The sequence below is a fragment of the Bufo gargarizans genome, chromosome 8 (genome assembly GCF_014858855.1).
Source record: "Bufo gargarizans isolate SCDJY-AF-19 chromosome 8, ASM1485885v1, whole genome shotgun sequence".
In the NCBI taxonomy this organism is placed as follows: Eukaryota; Metazoa; Chordata; class Amphibia; order Anura; family Bufonidae; genus Bufo; species Bufo gargarizans.
This window is the reverse complement of record NC_058087.1, coordinates 86305632-86325939: the sequence shown is the minus strand read 5'-3', so window position 1 is coordinate 86325939 and position 20308 is coordinate 86305632. Positions and strand designations below refer to the sequence as shown.

The 20308-nt window shown below is 45.3% G+C and overlaps 1 protein-coding gene across 3 annotated transcripts in view; it reads left to right on the top strand.

Annotated features, from left to right (window-relative positions):
* The first annotated feature begins 2158 nt into the window (after window positions 1-2158).
* Window positions 2159-20308, top strand: part of CPO (carboxypeptidase O) — a 224946-nt gene continuing 206796 nt past the window's right edge. Inside the window, exons 1-2 of one of the 3 annotated variants that reach the window (XM_044304955.1) lie at window positions 2159-2316; window positions 2401-2490. Coding sequence is in view for 1 of the 3 variants with exons in the window: in XM_044304953.1 (XP_044160888.1) it covers window positions 2471-2490 (20 nt within the window). In the remaining 2 variants the exon portion in view is untranslated. Of the gene's footprint in view, window positions 2317-2379; window positions 2491-20308 lie in introns of those variants that run through there. The other 2 variants (XM_044304954.1, XM_044304953.1) reach the window with 2 other exon arrangements.

Genomic DNA, 20308 nt, shown 5'->3' with positions numbered 1-20308 from the left:
ATTTGGCTCGTCACCACGCGGCGACCACCAACACAGCAGTACTTCATCAGTAGGCAGCGGGACCCAGCACTCAAATAGCACTCCCTGCTTCTGACAAAGTCCACAACCCACTTGCACGGCATCATAGCAACAATGGCAACCACGCAGTACCGCACCATGTAAACAGATTTCAAAAAGCTAACCTTTCCATGTGCTCTCAGGAACTCTTATTAACCCTTATGCAGTCTCCTGCTAATTAAAACCACCTGGTCAAAATCGGAGAAGTGCTGATACCATGGGAAAAGGAAAGACACTAATAAAATATCCCAAAAAGAGAAATACATGGATTACACATCCACATGTTATGCATTGAACTATAATGCTGTTGCCGTGGTGATGTGTAAGATAGGGCAACAGCTCTCATTGTCTGAACATTGTGTTTGCTTAAATTAAGTTAAATGATCTGGACTGACATTCTGCTGTTTGGCCACAAGATGCCGCTGTTCCTAAGCACAGCAACAGACTGTATTTCATGTGATGTTGGGAACTCTAGGGGGGTGGAGTTGCAAGTCTGGAGAGGAAGGCAGCATCCATCTTAGAGGGAGGCTGTGAGAGACACTGAGGAACTGTGTAAGCAGAGGGTCCAACAGCATCCAGGTGTGAGAGCATCCCTCAGTGACCAGAGCTGCAGCTAAGTGAAGCTGATCATGTTCAAGACCCTGATCCTGTCCAGAGGAACGAGGATTGCTTCCAGGAACGCTGATGAGAGCTGAGGAGCAAAGCTACATACACTGTGGTTGGTGCCGCATTCTTGTTGGAAGAGGCATTTGCTCTGTTCAGAGTCATCAGTGGATGCAGAGCAGACCCGGGTCGGTAAGATCGTGCACGCACCTCATTATAGTGTTGGCTCCTAGAGACTGAGATCAGGCCTGTAGTTAGTTAGGGTCTCTGTGTCAGGCCACAAGTGTAACTACTGTACATTGCAAGGACTCCATAACTTAAATTGATATTTAACATGGAGAGCTGATAAAATTATCACAAACTCAAGCCAGGCTGGAATTTTTGCCTCAGAAGAATACTCAGGCACGTGCTACAGGACCAGTTATGGGAGGGGGAATATTGTAGATCTGTGTAAGATTGTAAGCTGTTGTGCTGCACCGCAGGCTAGCCCATACCACACACCCATACAGTTATTCTTGTTTTTTTTAGGGTTATAACAGGTAAGGTGTGGCAGTTTAGTTGTGCCCGCCAGTAGGTTAATTACTGCTCTTTCTCCTGCATCCATCGGAGGGCATTGTGCTGTGCGCACAAGGGTCTCAGCTTCGGGCTGGGTCTAAAGTAAAATTCTGTTTTGGCAAAAGCTGGTGTTGGGGTTGCTTTCCTCATTCCTGACTTTGCTGTATCCTGGGAGCCCACCCCGTTACACAGCTTACAGCTGTACCTAAGTTTGGTGCTGCCCAGTATCATGGGGCTTAACCTAACAGCAGGGGTGCTGTTGGACTGCTAGGTGCACCTCCTGCTGGCGTGGTGTTGCAGTGGTGGTAGTGGTGGGATTTACAATATGAACATCCCTTTATTAAATGAATTGTCTTGAAGAGATTCATGTCTAATGTCTATTATGAAACATGGATATCACAAAGGGGGTGCTCAACCTCCCTTTTTATCTGAATTAATGACATTTTACATTTTGCTGTGAGAAATGGCAGCAAAATCAAATGTTTGTCAGGAGTTGAGACCCCATTGACCCATTGAATTTTCTATTTTGAAAATGAGTGTTCATTATACGGAAAGGAACAGTACTTGACAACGTTTAGAGGGAAACCAGTAATCTGTCACATACACACAGTACAGGAGCTCTGCACTACTTTGAAAATTAGTTTTCTATACCAGAAAACCCCTTTGAAGAACCTACATCAATGTAAGCTTCTGAAGAGAAATGTCTATATTTTCTGCTATACTGTAACTCTGTACAATGACATGCAAATAGCTGGTAATGCGTAATGGACAGTATAAGAGGGTAGCTTGCATACGTTTCTATGTAACTGCGCAGTTGTATAATGTGTTAGAATTGAACCTTGTTCTTAATACCAGTACTGGTGGTTGTCTTTTGTGGAAGAGCAGAGCTCCTCTCTCATCACATCATATGATCACTCCTATTAAGGATCTAGACAATGCTAGTTAAATTAAACAAGGACAATGACATATCCTACTTAGAATGCCAGCATGTCTGATGCCACAGCAGAACAAAGATCAAACTGATTTAGCCTCCAGGGAGGGTTTCGGGAGAATCCCATACAGTTTCTCAGCCTCAGATAAGTGTGGGTTAATAACTCTGCTGTAAGTGTACAGAGCAAGCGATCACTTCTTCTAAAGTCCAGCCAGCAGTTTAAAGTCTGTTAACCGACTTGTGTCTTTGCGCAGCTTCAACAAGATGTATCTTATCCTGTGGAACGCGGGTGTTTTGGGAATTCTGATCCCACAGGTGCTGGGCATGAAGATAAACTATGATGGGTAAGAATTTCATTTTTTATATCAGATACGAATCATTGCTACATTTTATTAAACACTGCAGATCTGCATTATTGGTGGTGCTTGAGTGCAATAAGATTGTAATACTTTGTTATGCCAGTTTCCTTGTACTTTCAGTCTTATTTGCATTTTAGACTGAATAAAAAGTAATTAATTTTGTGTATGAATAAAAATTTCTAAACCAGGATAGTGTTTGCATGCTTTTTCTGTTTCAATACCACTATAAATCTATTCCATAGATCTGTCACCGCATTGTAAGTGCATGTGTGTCCTTGGCAGTCTGTTCCTCTGGCAGCTGGGCTATGTGAGTGCATTTCAATCACTGTGCATCAGGTCAAGTAGGAGAACAGGTTGTACTGCTACACTTATAAAGATCTTCAATCATTAACCTTAAATTTTAAATAATATCATTCTCTATAAAAAACAAACCAAAAAAAAACATTTCCTTCAAAATGAGTGACCATTGAAAAGTGACTCTACATGTTTCCATATACGGTATGTATGCACACATTCTTGTATTCAGCTTGCTATATGTGGACATTCCCCCTTTGAGGTTTATTTAGCAGATGACTCGGGAGCTATGTTTGTTGACCTCTCCGTCAACATTATACATTAAGAATTTATAATGGGTTGAACTTTTGTACCTTGTTTGTTTTTTTCTGTCAAATGTAGCTATGTATGTAGCATCACATAGTTATAGTGCCGTACAACACTGAGAGCAGAGCAGTAAAGGCAGCTGGTTAATACCAGCAGGCATGGACAAGAACAACAGCTTTGATTGTCCAAAGCCTCCCTGGAAGCCTTAGCATGCATTGCTGAGCCACAATTGTCCAGCCATCATTCCTTTAACCTGATTTGCTCAACTGACATTGTCCTTATTGTCCTAGGGATCATAATAGCACTAATAATATTAGATAATAATTATATATATTTATATACAGGGCTGCACCGCCAATTGGGCAAGGTGAGGTGATCGCGTGGCCCTGGTGACAAGTGGGGGGGGGGGGGGGGGGTAGCAGCAGCGTACAGGGAGATGAGCGCTTCCATTGTGGAAGCGCTCATCTCCTTAGTCCTCTGTATCACCGTCCTCAGGACAGCGATACAGATGGATGCTGTGATGCTGTGGGGCAGGGGAGAGGCGTCTCCCTTCCCCCGTTCCTCTAATAGACTGCAGGCTTAGTGCATCCAAACTCGATTCACTCATCTCTAGTCATCAATAGGGATGAGCTAATCGACTTCGGAGATTCACATAAAATTTTGTTTCAATACTGTACTGAGCGAGATGAGCCTCAGTTATTACTTCACGAAGTCTTGCGAGACTTGTATAATAACTTCAGAAATTGATTTATAATGTAAAAAAACCATTTCCCGAACTCAGGTTTGGTTCCAAGCTCCGTACAGCATTGAAATGAAGTTGTATGCAAATCTACTTTGGCTGTTTCATCCGAAGTCAATTCGCTCATCCCTAGTCATCAATATCAGATCCCACCAATCAGCTGTTCTGCAGTAGCTCCTAACTACACAACTGAATACTACAGAACTGATTACTGCAGAGCTGTTCCCATTCACTGTAATAACCATCTGTGCCCACTACACAATGGAAGGAACTATCTAGTTCCAGCACCTATTTCAGGTGGCAGAGCTACTGCAAAACAGCTGACCGGTGGGGGAGTTGGTGCCGGGACCTATTGTAATGAGAGGCCATCAATAAATAAAACCCTGAGAACCCCTTTAACGGCACCTGCTCAAAATAAGTTTACAAGTTCCAAAAGAAAAGTTGCTGCAAAATGTACAATTGTCAAGAAGGGAACTTGCACATTATTTGCCTTGAAAGGATACTAATTGAAGGACTTAATTAAAGAAGGGCAAGATGTTCCGAAGAGCATTACAGAAATAGATAGAGGTGTGCAGCAGAAAGACATGGTATCATCAAGCCTGCTCCAGAGTAAGCAGCTGCATTACATTTTGCCGGCGTTCATGTTGGAGATATTTTATCATTTATTGTTCAAGGTCTTGAGTTAAGGCTCCTGTGAGGGGAGGGGATAAAAGAAGGGAACTATAGAATGGGGAATCCTTCTGGATGTTCCACTTGAATACCAGCACTCCATACCACCTGAACCAAACCGAAATGATTTGACTTTACACTATTATCTATTTGTTGGGTGATATGTGACTTATGGTTTTGCATTTTATTCTCTGTTGGATGGCTATTAACTAATTATTTGTAGAATATTTATGTTTATTAAGTGCAATCCAGTCCTGATTTTTCACGTGTCTGGTCTGTATATTTGTATTGGCTGCTCAACATTATATATGTGTGTGGTGTCCTATATTATATATGTGTGTGGTGTCCTATATTATATATGTGTATGGTGTCCTATGCAGCATTATGTCATGAGTAAGGTTCTGAATTGAGTGATCTGAAATGTTAGGATGCTGCTTGTCTTTGCTATATGGGTTTTAGCTCCTTAAATTCATAATTTTTTATGGAAGCTGGATACTTCACTGTTTTATGCTCAATGCAATAATCCACTGAAATCTGAATGGGTTCAGTCTTAGGATTTAGCACAAAGGGAGAAGTGAACTGAATCCTATCTCGTATGTTTATCAAGGTCTATAAAGTCTGCTGGATGCCAAATCCGTTTTCGATTGTGTCAGAGAAAACAGATCTGTCCCCATTGACTTGCATTGTGGGTCATGACGGATCCGTCTTGCTCCGCATCTCAGGATGGAATGCAAACTGCAGCATGCTGCGGTTTACTCTCCAGTATGAGAACGGAAAGGAATGTATTTTGGAGCACTCCGTTCTGTTCAGTTACGTTTTGTCCCCATTGACAATGAATGGGGACAAAACTGAAGCATTTTTTTTCTGGTATTGAGCCCCTATGACGGATCTCAATACCGGAAAACATTAACACTAGTGTGAAAGTAGCCTTAGTAAAATATGATTACCGTATTTTTCGCCGTATAAGACGCACTTTTTCCCCCCCAAAAGTGGGGGGGAAATAGCAGTGCGTCTTATACGGCGAATGTAGCCGATTTTGCTTAGTTTTCAATGATACACCCGCCGCGATGCCGTGCGGCGGGTATATCAGCTGTGAGGGAGGAGGGGCTGGGGGCGGCATCTGCATTTATAATGACAGCGGGGCCCGTGCAGTGACTGTATTCTACTACACGGGCCCCGCTTACTGTACAATCATATCCCTAATACCGTAGTTAATTGTTGTGTGCACTGCATGTAAAAGCATAATGAGCGATGATGAGCGCTATTACTTACAATTAGAAGCGCTTGCCGTTCGGAGCAGGGAGGAGGGAGGAGGCAGGAGGCAGGCCGGGAGGACGGGCGCTGGCAGTGTGAGTCATACGTCACGCGCCTGCGCCGCCTGCTTCATGAATGAAGCAGGCGGCGTGGGCGCATGACGGATGACTCACACTGCCAGCGCCCGTCCTCCCGGCCTGCCTCCTGCCTCCTCCCTCCTCCCTGCTCCGAACGGCAAGCGCTTCTAATTGTAAGTAATAGCGCTCATCATCGCTCATTATGCTTTTACATGCAGTGCACACAACAATTAACTACGGTATTAGGGATATGATTGTACAGTAAGCGGGGCCCGTGTAGTAGAATACAGTCACTGCACGGGCCCCGCTGTCATTATAAATGCAGATGCGACCCCCACCCCCATTATAAAAGCAAATGCGACCCCCACACTTATGGAGGGGATCTGTGGATGACACATAGCATAAGATGCTATATATGTGTCATCCACAGATCCCCCCCATAACTGTCATACACAGATCCTCATAACAGCGCCATCCAGAGAGGATCCCCTATAAGTGTCATCCACAGATCCCCCATAACAGTGCGTCATCCACAGATCCCCATAACAGTGCATCACCCACAGACCACAATTAGTTCAAAATATTTTTTTTCTTATTTTCCTCCCCAAAAACCTAGGTGCGTCTTATACGCCGGTGCGTCTTATACGGCGAAAAATACGGTAACTGAATTTATCTTAACAGGGAATCTGTCACAAGTGACTTCCCTATCAAACTGTTTTCATAAACACATAGCTGTGGTTCTTAGTTATGATACTTTTTAATATGTAAATTAGGCATTTGGGGAAATTAAGGTGTCACCATTGCTCTTGTTGCACCCAAGTGCCACTCGTTTCTTTGGCCAGCCCCTCTTCACTGCTTTGTTCAGTACCTGGCTCTGTCAGTTAAAGAGGACCTTTCACTAGTTTAAAAACTAAAAACTAACTATATCAGTGGGCAGAGCGGCGCCCAGGGGTCCCCCTGCACTTACTAGTATGTCTGGGTGCCGCTCCGTTCGCCCGGTATAGGCTCCGGTGTCTGCAGCTCCCTGTGTTGTACTGGGCAGAGTTTTTGTATTAGGCGTGTCCCTTGCTGCAGCGCTGGCCAATCGCAGCGCACAGCTCATAGCCTGGGACTCCCAGGCTATGAGCTGTACGTTGCGATTGGCCAGCGCTGCAGCAAGGGACACGCCTAATACAAAAACTCCGCCCAGTACAAAAGAAGGAGCTGCAGACACCGGAGCCTATACCGGGCGAACGGAGTGGCGCCCAGACAGCTGCTTCACCGAAATCTGATAAGAAATTAGATTTGTTTGAAATTACTTCATCGTATTCCATTGTACTGAGCGGACGCAATGACGGCGAACGGCAATTGCGCTGCCCCTGTCATTTAATCCATCAGATGCTGTGTTCAACACTGACCGCAACATCTGAGAGTCACATTCAGCCTATCAGGGGGTTAATCGGGGGCTAAAACAAAAAAATACATACTGCCCTCATCCATTTAATCGCGAAGAGGCTGTCACAGCCATCTTAATTGAAGAAAATGTGCCAATTCTTGTGTACTTGACGTGATGAAGGCCCGCAAAATGTGATGAAGCTGTGATGTCATAGGTCAATGTCCCCTGAAAAGGAGGAAATATTTTAGGGCACAAAATATTGGCATTAAGGACAACTAAATGAATATACGGTATATATAATAACAAATCATTGTTTATTAGGAATTAGAGAAATATTTAGAGAAATTACTCCATAGCTTTATAGGGGGAGGTTGGGGAGATTATAGGGCCAGAATAAGTTTATTATGCCCTTTCCTACAGCCATTATCTGGAGGCAAGGCTCTCTACTTAGTGTAACTGGCTTTAGACATTCTCTGATTTTGTGGCTATTATGGTCATATTGCCACATCTCTGCAAATAATTGTTTATTGGGCTAATTCATTTATATAGCACTTACATATGCTGCAGCGCTGTACAGATATTGTTGTTACTCAATTTTTGTATGTATGTTTTAGTATGTATTTAATATAAGGTATATTGTAAATTAGGGGTTTTAGATTTGCAGTGATAGCACTGGTTAGTCACCCAAATTGAGATCTGAATGCTTTCTTTAAGGGTCCATTCACACGTCCGTAATTTTGTTCCGCATTTTGCAGAACAGAATTGCGGACCCATTCATTTCTCCGCAATTCCGATCCCCCCAAAAATAAGCATTTTCTATTTACTGGCGGCGATGTGCGGACCGCAAAATGCGGAACACACATCTCCGATGTCCGTGTTTTGCGGATCCATGGATCCGTGGATCCACAAAACAGACGTGTGAAGGGACCCTAAGGCTGTACTAAAAAACTCTTAATTTCTAATGTCATCATACCAGTAGCCATGTGATAGATGGAGCAAATTCTGAGCTGTGTGACTGGTGGTGACAAAATCTCACATCCACTTTGATTTTATTTAAATTTTAACCTTGATACTGTAAAAATAAAAAAATAGTTTACATGTTCTTTCATATGGGATGAGGGAACTTTATATAGAAAATCCATGCCCCTTAGTGCAGTAAGCAGTTCTATTCAAACCAATCTGCCTACAAATGCTATAAAACCTCTAAATTGGAGAGGCCATGTAAACTGTATTCTCTCTGGAATATGCCTAAGATTTAATGCTAAACTTTAGTGCAGTATTAAGCACATTAATTGTTCCCTCAGAGGGTTAAGTACGCCTCCTCTTTTTGAAAATAAAAATCAATTCTAGCAGAGATTACCATGCCTGAGAATGTAAGATGTAAAAGAGATAAAAAGGAATTTTGCAGAAATGTTCAAGGTCGTTACAGTTATTAAATGAGCAGGGCATGAATGTATTCACAAAAGGATTCATTATCGTCAGCTTTAACTGGGGAGGAGCTGCTGTACACTTCTTATGTAGGCACTGGCTTCAAAACAGCATCATTAAACCTCTTTCATGATAAGGCAGCTTTCCATGTGAATTGTGATTGCCTACATGGAGAGAAATGCATTTCCTATGTATAGGGATGAGCGAACTCGAACTGTATAGTTCGGGTTCGTACCGAATTTTGGGGTGTCCGTGACACGGACCCGAACCCGGACATTTTCGTAAAAGTCCGGGTTCGGGTTCGGTGTTCGTCGCTTTCTTCGCGCTTTTGTGACGCTTTCTTGGCGCTTTTTGAAAGGCTGCAAAGCAGCCAATCAACAAGCGTCATACTACTTGCCCCAAGAGGCCATCACAGCCATGCCTACTATTGGCATGGCTGTGATTGGCCAGAGCACCATGTGACCCAGCCTCTATTTAAGCTGGAGTCACATAGCGCCGCCCGTCACTCTGCTCTGATTAGCGTAGGGAGAGGTTGCGGCTGCGACAGTAGGGCGAGATTAGGCAGATTAACTCCTCCAAAGGACTTGATTAACTGATCGATCTGCAGCTGTGGATCATTGAGCTGCTGATCCTCAATTGCTCACTGTTTTTAGGCTGCACAGACCGTTTGTCAGTCTCATTTTTCTGGGGTGATCGGCGGCCATTTTGTGTCTTGTGGTGCGCCAGCACAAGCTGCGACCAAGTGCATTTAACCCTCAATGGTGTGGTTGTTTTTTGGCTAAAGCCTACATCAGGGTGAAGCTGTCACACCAAGTGCATTTAACCAGCAATAGTCTGTTCATTTTTTGGCCATATACAAAATCAGGGGCAAGCTGCGCCTGTCACCAAGTGCATTTAACCCTCAATGGTGTGGTTGTTTTTTGGCTAAAGCCTACATCAGGGTGAAGCTGTCACACCAAGTGCATTTAACCAGCAATAGTCTGTTCATTTTTTGGCCATATACAAAATCAGGGGCAAGCTGCGCCTGTCACCAAGTGCATTTAACCCTCAATGGTGTGGTTGTTTTTTGGCTAAAGCCTACATCAGGGTGAAGCTGTCACACCAAGTGCATTTAACCAGCAATAGTCTGTTCATTTTTTGGCCATATACAAAATCAGGGGCAAGCTGCGCCTGTCACCAAGTGCATTTAACCCTCAATGGTGTGGTTGTTTTTTGGCTAAAGCCTACATCAGGGTGAAGCTGTCACACCAAGTGCATTTAACCAGCAATAGTCTGTTCATTTTTTGGCCATATCCCAGTCTAATTCTGTCACTAAATCCATACCGGTCACCCAGCGCCTAAATACTAGGCCTCAAATTTATATCCAGCTAAATCTGTCCCTAGTGCTGTAGCTGGGCGAGTTATTTAGTGTCCGTTCAAGCACATTTCTTGTTCTGGGTTGAAATACAATTCCCAATTTAGCAATTTCATAATTTAGTGGTTCCTGCTATATCAGAGCTCTTTGAAATCTATCCCAAAAAGGGTATATAATATTGAAGGTGCACATAGGGTCATTCAGAGTAACTTCACACACACCCGCTACTGTGTATTTCCAAGTCTAATTCTGTCACTAAATCCATACCGGTGACCCAGCGCCTAAATACTAGGCCTCAAATTTAATTCCCTCTAAATCTCTCGTTACCCACCGCTGTACTGTTGTTGCTGGGCAAGATATTTAGTGTCCGTCAAAGCACATTTTTTGTTCTGGGTTGAAGTACAATTCCCAATTTAGCAATTTCATAATTTAGTGGTTTCTGCTATATCAGAGCTATTTGAAATCTATCCCTAAAAGGGTATATAATATTGAAGGTGCACATAGGGTCATTCAGAATAACTTCACACACACCCGCTACTGTGTATTTCCAAGTCTAATTCTGTCACTAAACCCATACCTGTCACCCAGCGCCTAAATACTAGGCCTCAAATTTAAATCCCTCTAAATCTCTCGTTACCGTTGTCCTGTTGTAGCTGGGAAAGTTATTTAGTGCCCGTCAAAGCACATTTTTTGTTCTGGGTTGAAGTACAATTCCCAATTTAGCAATTTCATAATTTAGTGGTTCCTGCTATATCAGAGCTATTTGAAATCTATCCCAAAAAGGGTATATAATATTGAAGGTGCACATAGGGTCATTCAGAATAACTTCACACACACCGCTTCTGTGCATTTCCAAGTCTAATTCTGTCACTAAATCCATACCGGTGACCCAGCGCCTAAATACTAGGCCTCAAATTTAATTCCCTCTAAATCTCTCGTTACCCACCGCTGTACTGTTGTTGCTGGGCAAGATATTTAGTGTCCGTCAAAGCACATTTTTTGTTCTGGGTTGAAGTACAATTCCCAATTTAGCAATTTCATAATTTAGTGGTTTCTGCTATATCAGAGCTATTTGAAATCTATCCCTAAAAGGGTATATAATATTGAAGGTGCACATAGGGTCATTCAGAATAACTTCACACACACCCGCTACTGTGTATTTCCAAGTCTAATTCTGTCACTAAATCCATACCGGTGACCCAGCGCCTAAATACTAGGCCTCAAATTTAATTCCCTCTAAATCTCTCGTTACCCACCGGTGTACTGTTGTTGCTGGGCAAGATATTTAGTGTCCGTCAAAGCACATTTTTTGTTCTGGGTTGAAGTACAATTCCCAATTTAGCAATTTCATAATTTAGTGGTTTCTGCTATATCAGAGCTATTTGAAATCTATCCCTAAAAGGGTATATAATATTGAAGGTGCACATAGGGTCATTCAGAATAACTTCACACACACCCGCTACTGTGTATTTCCAAGTCTAATTCTGTCACTAAACCCATACCTGTCACCCAGCGCCTAAATACTAGGCCTCAAATTTAAATCCCTCTAAATCTCTCGTTACCGTTGTCCTGTTGTAGCTGGGAAAGTTATTTAGTGCCCGTCAAAGCACATTTTTTGTTCTGGGTTGAAGTACAATTCCCAATTTAGCAATTTCATAATTTAGTGGTTCCTGCTATATCAGAGCTATTTGAAATCTATCCCAAAAAGGGTATATAATATTGAAGGTGCACATAGGGTCATTCAGAATAACTTCACACACACGCTTCTGTGCATTTCCAAGTCTAATTCTGTCACTAAATCCATACCGGTGACCCAGCGCCTAAATACTAGGCCTCAAATTTAATTCCCTCTAAATCTCTCGTTACCCACCGCTGTACTGTTGTTGCTGGGCAAGATATTTAGTGTCCGTCAAAGCACATTTTTTGTTCTGGGTTGAAGTACAATTCCCAATTTAGCAATTTCATAATTTAGTGGTTTCTGCTATATCAGAGCTATTTGAAATCTATCCCTAAAAGGGTATATAATATTGAAGGTGCACATAGGGTCATTCAGAATAACTTCACACACACCCGCTACTGTGTATTTCCAAGTCTAATTCTGTCACTAAATCCATACCGGTGACCCAGCGCCTAAATACTAGGCCTCAAATTTAATTCCCTCTAAATCTCTCGTTACCCACCGTGTACTGTTGTTGCTGGGCAAGATATTTAGTGTCCGTCAAAGCACATTTTTTGTTCTGGGTTGAAGTACAATTCCCAATTTAGCAATTTCATAATTTAGTGGTTTCTGCTATATCAGAGCTATTTGAAATCTATCCCTAAAAGGGTATATAATATTGAAGGTGCACATAGGGTCATTCAGAATAACTTCACACACACGCTTCTGTGCATTTCCAAGTCTAATTCTGTCACTAAATCCATACCGGTGACCCAGCGCCTAAATACTAGGCCTCAAATTTAAATCCCTCTAAATCTCTCGTTACCCACCAGCTGTACTGTTGTTGCTGGGCAAGATATTTAGTGTCCGTCAAAGCACATTTTTTGTTCTGGGTTGAAGTACAATTCCCAATTTAGCAATTTCATAATTTAGTGGTTTCTGCTATATCAGAGCTATTTGAAATCTATCCCTAAAAGGGTATATAATATTGAAGGTGCACATAGGGTCATTCAGAATAACTTCACACACACGCTTCTGTGCATTTCCAAGTCTAATTCTGTCACTAAATCCATACCGGTGACCCAGCGCCTAAATACTAGGCCTCAAATTTAAATCCCTCTAAATCTCTCGTTACCCACCGCTGTACTGTTGTTGCTGGGCAAGATATTTAGTGTCCGTCAAAGCACATTTTTTGTTCTGGGTTGAAGTACAATTCCCAATTTAGCAATTTCATAATTTAGTGGTTTCTGCTATATCAGAGCTATTTGAAATCTATCCCTAAAAGGGTATATAATATTGAAGGTGCACATAGGGTCATTCAGAATAACTTCACACACACGCTTCTGTGCATTTCCAAGTCTAATTCTGTCACTAAATCCATACCGGTGACCCAGCGCCTAAATACTAGGCCTCAAATTTAATCCCTCTAAATCTCTCGTTACCCACCGCTGTACTGTTGTTGCTGGGCAAGATATTTAGTGTCCGTCAAAGCACATTTTTTGTTCTGGGTTGAAGTACAATTCCCAATTTAGCAATTTCATAATTTAGTGGTTCCTGCTATATCAGAGCTATTTGAAATCTATCCCAAAAAGGGTATATAATATTGAAGGTGCACATTGGGTCATTCAGAATAACTTCACACACACCCGCTACTGTGTATTTCCAAGTCTAATTCTGTCACTAAACCCATACCTGTCACCCAGCGCCTAAATACTAGGCCTCAAATTTAAATCCCTCTAAATCTCTCGTTACCCACCGCTGTACTGTTGTTGCTGGGCAAGATATTTAGTGTCCGTCAAAGCACATTTTTTGTTCTGGGTTGAAGTACAATTCCCAATTTAGCAATTTCATAATTTAGTGGTTTCTGCTATATCAGAGCTATTTGAAATCTATCCCTAAAAGGGTATATAATATTGAAGGTGCACATAGGGTCATTCAGAATAACTTCACACACACGCTTCTGTGCATTTCCAAGTCTAATTCTGTCACTAAATCCATACCGGTGACCCAGCGCCTAAATACTAGGCCTCAAATTTAAATCCCTCTAAATCTCTCGTTACCCACCGCTGTACTGTTGTTGCTGGGCAAGATATTTAGTGTCCGTCAAAGCACATTTTTTGTTCTGGGTTGAAGTACAATTCCCAATTTAGCAATTTCATAATTTAGTGGTTTCTGCTATATCAGAGCTATTTGAAATCTATCCCTAAAAGGGTATATAATATTGAAGGTGCACATAGGGTCATTCAGAATAACTTCACACACACGCTTCTGTGCATTTCCAAGTCTAATTCTGTCACTAAATCCATACCGGTGACCCAGCGCCTAAATACTAGGCCTCAAATTTAAATCCCTCTAAATCTCTCGTTACCCACCGCTGTACTGTTGTTGCTGGGCAAGATATTTAGTGTCCGTCAAAGCACATTTTTTGTTCTGGGTTGAAGTACAATTCCCAATTTAGCAATTTCATAATTTAGTGGTTTCTGCTATATCAGAGCTATTTGAAATCTATCCCTAAAAGGGTATATAATATTGAAGGTGCACATAGGGTCATTCAGAATAACTTCACACACACGCTTCTGTGCATTTCCAAGTCTAATTCTGTCACTAAATCCATACCGGTCACCCAGCGCCTAAATACTAGGCCTCAAATTTATATCCCGCTGAATTTGAATACAATACATTGGGCCAAATAATATATTTGTTGTTGTGGTGAACCATAACAATGAGAAAAACATCTAGTAAGGGACGCGGACGTGGACATGGTCGTGGTGGTGTTAGTGGACCCTCTGGTGCTGGGAGAGGACGTGGCCGTTCTGCCACATCCACACGTCCTAGTGTACCAACTACCTCAGGTCCCAGTAGCCGCCAGAATTTACAGCGATATATGGTGGGGCCCAATGCCGTTCTAAGGATGGTAAGGCCTGAGCAGGTACAGGCATTAGTCAATTGGGTGGCCGACAGTGGATCCAGCACGTTCACATTATCTCCCACCCAGTCTTCTGCAGAAAGCGCACAGATGGCGCCTGAAAACCAACCCCATCAGTCTGTCACATCACCCCCATGCATACCAGGGAAACTGTCTCAGCCTCAAGTTATGCAGCAGTCTCTTATGCTGTTTGAAGACTCCGCTGGCAGGGTTTCCCAAGGGCATCCACCTAGCCCTTCCCCAGCGGTGAAAGACATAGAATGCACTGACGCACAACCACTTATGTTTCCTGATGATGAGGACATGGGAATACCACCTCAGCATGTCTCTGATGATGACGAAACACAGGTGCCAACTGCTGCGTCTTTCTGCAGTGTGCAGACTGAACAGGAGGTCAGGGATCAAGACTGGGTGGAAGACGATGCAGGGGACGATGAGGTCCTAGACCCCACATGGAATGAAGGTCGTGCCACTGACTTTCACAGTTCGGAGGAAGAGGCAGTGGTGAGACCGAGCCAACAGCGTAGCAAAAGAGGGAGCAGTGGGCAAAAGCAGAACACCCGCCGCCAAGAGACTCCGCCTGCTACTGACCGCCGCCATCTGGGACCGAGCACCCCAAAGGCAGCTTCAAGGAGTTCCCTGGCATGGCACTTCTTCAAACAATGTGCTGACGACAAGACCCGAGTGGTTTGCACGCTGTGCCATCAGAGCCTGAAGCGAGGCATTAACGTTCTGAACCTGAGCACAACCTGCATGACCAGGCACCTGCATGCAAAGCATGAACTGCAGTGGAGTAAACACCTTAAAACCAAGGAAGTCACTCAGGCTCCCCCTGCTACCTCTTCTGCTGCTGCCGCCTCGGCCTATTCTGCTGCTGCCGCCTCGGCCTCTTCCTCCGCCTCTGGAGGAACGTTGGCACCTGCCGCCCAGCAAACAGGGGATGTACCACCAACACCACCACCACCACCTCCGTCACCAAGCGTCTCAACCATGTCACACGCCAGCGTTCAGCTCTCCATCTCACAAACATTTGATAGAAAGCGTAAATTCCCACCTAGCCACCCTCGATCCCTGGCCCTGAATGCCAGCATTTCTAAACTACTGGCCTATGAAATGCTGTCATTTAGGCTGGTGGACACAGACAGCTTCAAACAGCTCATGTCGCTTGCTGTCCCACAGTATGTTGTTCCCAGCCGGCACTACTTCTCCAAGAGAGCCGTGCCTTCCCTGCACAACCAAGTATCCGATAAAATCAAGTGTGCACTGCGCAACGCCATCTGTAGCAAGGTCCACCTAACCACAGATACGTGGACCAGTAAGCACGGCCAGGGACGCTATATCTCCCTAACTGCACACTGGGTAAATGTAGTGGCAGCTGGGCCCCAGGCGGAGAGCTGTTTGGCGCACGTCCTGCCGCCGCCAAGGATCGCAGGGCAACATTCTTTGCCTCCTGTTGCCACCTCCTCCTTCTCGGCTTCCTCCTCCTCTTCTTCCACCTGCTCATCCAGTCAGCCACACACCTTCACCACCAACTTCAGCACAGCCCGGGGTAAACGTCAGCAGGCCATTCTGAAACTCATATGTTTGGGGGACAGGCCCCACACCGCACAGGAGTTGTGGCGGGGTATTGAACAACAGACCGACGAGTGGTTGCTGCCGGTGAGCCTCAAGCCCGGCCTGGTGGTGTGTGATAATGGGCGAAATCTCGTTGCAGCTCTGGGACTAGCCAATTTGACGCACATCCCTTGCTTGGCGCATGTGCTGAATTTGGTGGTGCAGAAGTTCATTCACAACTACCCCGACATGTCAGAGCTGCTGCATAAAGTGCGGGCCGTCTGTTCGCGCTTCCGGCGTTCACATCCTGCCGCTGCTCGCCTGTCTGCGCTACAGCGTAACTTCGGCCTTCCCGCTCACCGCCTCATATGCGACGTGCCCACCAGGTGGAACTCCACCTTGCACATGCTGGACAGACTGTGCGAGCAGCAGCAGGCCATAGTGGAGTTTCAGCTGCAGCACGCACGGGTCAGTCGCACTACAGAACAGCACCACTTCACCACCAATGACTGGGCCTCCATGCGAGACCTGTGTGCCCTGTTGCGCTGTTTCGAGTACTCCACCAACATGGCCAGTGGCGATGACACCGTTATCAGCGTTACAATACCACTTCTATGTCTCCTTGAGAAAACACTTAGGGCGATGATGGAACAGGAGGTGGCCCAGGAGGAGGAGGAGGAGGATGAGGAAGAGGGGTCATTTTTAGCACTTTCAGGCCAGTCTCTTCGAAGTGACTCAGAGGGAGGTTTTTTGCAACAGCAGAGGCCAGGTACAAATGTGGCCAGCCAGGGCCCACTACTGGAGGACGAGGAGGACGAGGATGAGGAGGAGGTGGAGGAGGATGAGGATGAAGCATGGTCACAGCGGGGTGGCACCCAACGCAGCTCGGGTCCATCACTGGTGCGTGGCTGGGGGGAAAGGCAGGACGATGACGATACGCCTCCCACAGAGGACAGCTTGTCCTTACCCCTGGGCAGCCTGGCACACATGAGCGACTACATGCTGCAGTGCCTGCGCAACGACAGCAGAGTTGCCCACATTTTAACCTGTGCGGACTACTGGGTTGCCACCCTGCTGGATCCACGCTACAAAGACAATGTGCCCACCTTACTTCCTGCACTGGAGCGTGATAGGAAGATGCGCGAGTACAAGCGCACGTTGGTAGACGCGCTACTGAGAGCATTCCCAAATGTCACAGGGGAACAAGTGGAAGCCCAAGGCCAAGGCAGAGGAGGAGCAAGAGGTCGCCAAGGCAGCTGTGTCACGGCCAGCTCCTCTGAGGGCAGGGTTAGCATGGCAGAGATGTGGAAAACTTTTGTCAACACGCCACAGCTAACTGCACCACCACCTGATACGCAACGTGTTAGCAGGAGGCAACATTTCACTAACATGGTGGAACAGTACGTGTGCACACCCCTCCACGTACTGACTGATGGTTCGGCCCCATTCAACTTCTGGGTCTCTAAATTGTCCACGTGGCCAGAGCTAGCCTTTTATGCCTTGGAGGTGCTGGCCTGCCCGGCAGCCAGCGTTTTGTCTGAACGTGTATTCAGCACGGCAGGGGGCGTCATTACAGACAAACGCAGCCGCCTGTCTACAGCCAATGTGGACAAGCTGACGTTCATAAAAATGAACCAGGCATGGATCCCACAGGACCTGTCCGTCCCTTGTCCAGATTAGACATTAACTACCTCCCCATAACCATATATTATTGGACTCCAGGGCACTTCCTCATTCAATCCTATTTTTATTTTCATTTTACCATTATATTGCGATGCTACCCAAAGTTGAATGAACCTCTCCTCTGCCTGTGTGCTAGGCCTAAATATATGCCAATGGACTGTTGCAGTGGTGGCTGACATGAAGCCTGATTCTCTGCTATGACATGCAGACTAATTCTCTGCTGACATGAAGCCAGATTGTCTGTTACGGGACCTCTCTCCTCTGCCTGGGTGCTGGGCCTAAATTTATGACCATGGACTGTTGCAGTGGTGGCTGACGTGAAGCCTGATTCTCTGCTATGACATGCAGACTGATTCTCTGCTGACATGAAGCCAGATCGTCTGTTACGGGACCTCTCTGCTCTGCCTGTGTGCTAGGCCTAAATATATGCCAATGGACTGTTGCAGTGGTGGGTGACGTGAAGCCTCATTCTCTGCTATGACATGCAGACTGATTCTCTGCTGACATGAAGCCAGATTGTCTGTTACGGGACCTCTCTGCTCTGCCTGTGTGCTAGGCCTAAATATATGCCAATGGACTGTTGCAGTGGTGGGTGACGTGAAGCCTCATTCTCTGCTATGACATGCAGACTGATTCTCTGCTGTCATGAAGCCAGATTGTCTGTTACGGGACCTCTCTGCTCTGCCTGTGTGCTAGGCCTAAATATATGCCAATGGACTGTTGCAGTGGTGGGTGACGTGAAGCCTCATTCTCTGCTATGACATGCAGACTGATTCTCTGCTGACATGAAGCCAGATTGTCTGTTACGGGACCTCTCTGCTCTGCCTGTGTGCTAGGCCTAAATATATGCCAATGGACTGTTGCAGTGGTGGGTGACGTGAAGCCTCATTCTCTGCTATGACATGCAGACTGATTCTCTGCTGTCATGAAGCCAGATTGTCTGTTACGGGACCTCTCTGCTCTGCCTGTGTGCTAGGCCTAAATATATGCCAATGGACTGTTGCAGTGGTGGGTGACGTGAAGCCTCATTCTCTGCTATGACATGCAGACTGATTCTCTGCTGACATGAAGCCAGATTGTCTGTTACGGGACCTCTCTGCTCTGCCTGTGTGCTAGGCCTAAATATATGCCAATGGACTGTTGCAGTGGTGGGTGACGTGAAGCCTCATTCTCTGCTATGACATGCAGACTGATTCTCTGCTGACATGAAGCCAGATCCTCTGTTACGGGACCTTTCTCCTCTGCCTGGGTTCTGGGCCTAAATTTATGAAAATTGACTCTTACAGTGGTGGGTGACGTGAAGCCTGATTCTAGGCTATGATATGAAGACTGATTCTCTGCTGACATGAAGCCAGATTGTCTGTTACGGGACCTTTCTCCTCTGCCTGGGTTCTGGGCCTAAATTTATGAAAATTGACTCTTACAGTGGTGGGTGACGTGAAGCCTGATTCTCTGCTATGATATGAAGACTGATTCTCTGCTGACATGAAGCCAGATTCTCTGTTACGGGACCTCTCTCCTCTGCCTGGGTGCTGGGCCTAAATTTATGACAATGGACTGTTGCAGTGGTGGCTGACGTGAAGCCTGATTCTCTGCTATGACATGCAGACTGATTCTCTGCTGTCATGAAGCCAGATTGTCTGTTACGGGACCTCTCTGCTCTGCCTGTGTGCTAGGCCTAAATATATGCCAATGGACTGTTGCAGTGGTGGCTGACGTGAAGCCTCATTCTCTGCTATGACATGCAGACTAATTCTCTGCTGACATGAAGCCAGATTGTCTGTTACGGGACCTCTCTGCTCTGCCTGTGTGCTAGGCCTAAATATATGCCAATGGACTGTTGCAGTGGTGGCTGACGTGAAGCCTCATTCTCTGCTATGACATGCAGACTAATTCTCTGCTGACATGAAGCCAGATTGTCTGTTACGGGACCTCTCTCCTCTGCCTGGGTGCTGGGCCTAAATTTATGACAATGGACTGTTGCAGTGGTGGCTGACGTGAAGCCTGATTCTCTGCTATGACATGCAGACTAATTCTCTGCTGACATGAAGCCAGATTGTCTGTTACGGGACCTCTCTCCTCTGCCTGGGTGCTGGGCCTAAATATATGCCAATGGACTGTTGCAGTGGTGGCTGACGTGAAGCCTCATTCTCTGCTATGACATGCAGACTAATTCTCTGCTGTCATGAAGCCAGATTGTCTGTTACGGGACCTCTCTGCTCTGCCTGTGTGCTAGGCCTAAATATATGCCAATGGACTGTTGCAGTGGTGGGTGACGTGAAGCCTCATTCTCTGCTATGACATGCAGACTGATTCTCTGCTGACATGAAGCCAGATTGTCTGTTACGGGACCTCTCTGCTCTGCCTGTGTGCTAGGCCTAAATATATGCCAATGGACTGTTGCAGTGGTGGGTGACGTGAAGCCTCATTCTCTGCTATGACATGCAGACTGATTCTCTGCTGACATGAAGCCAGATTCTCTGTTAC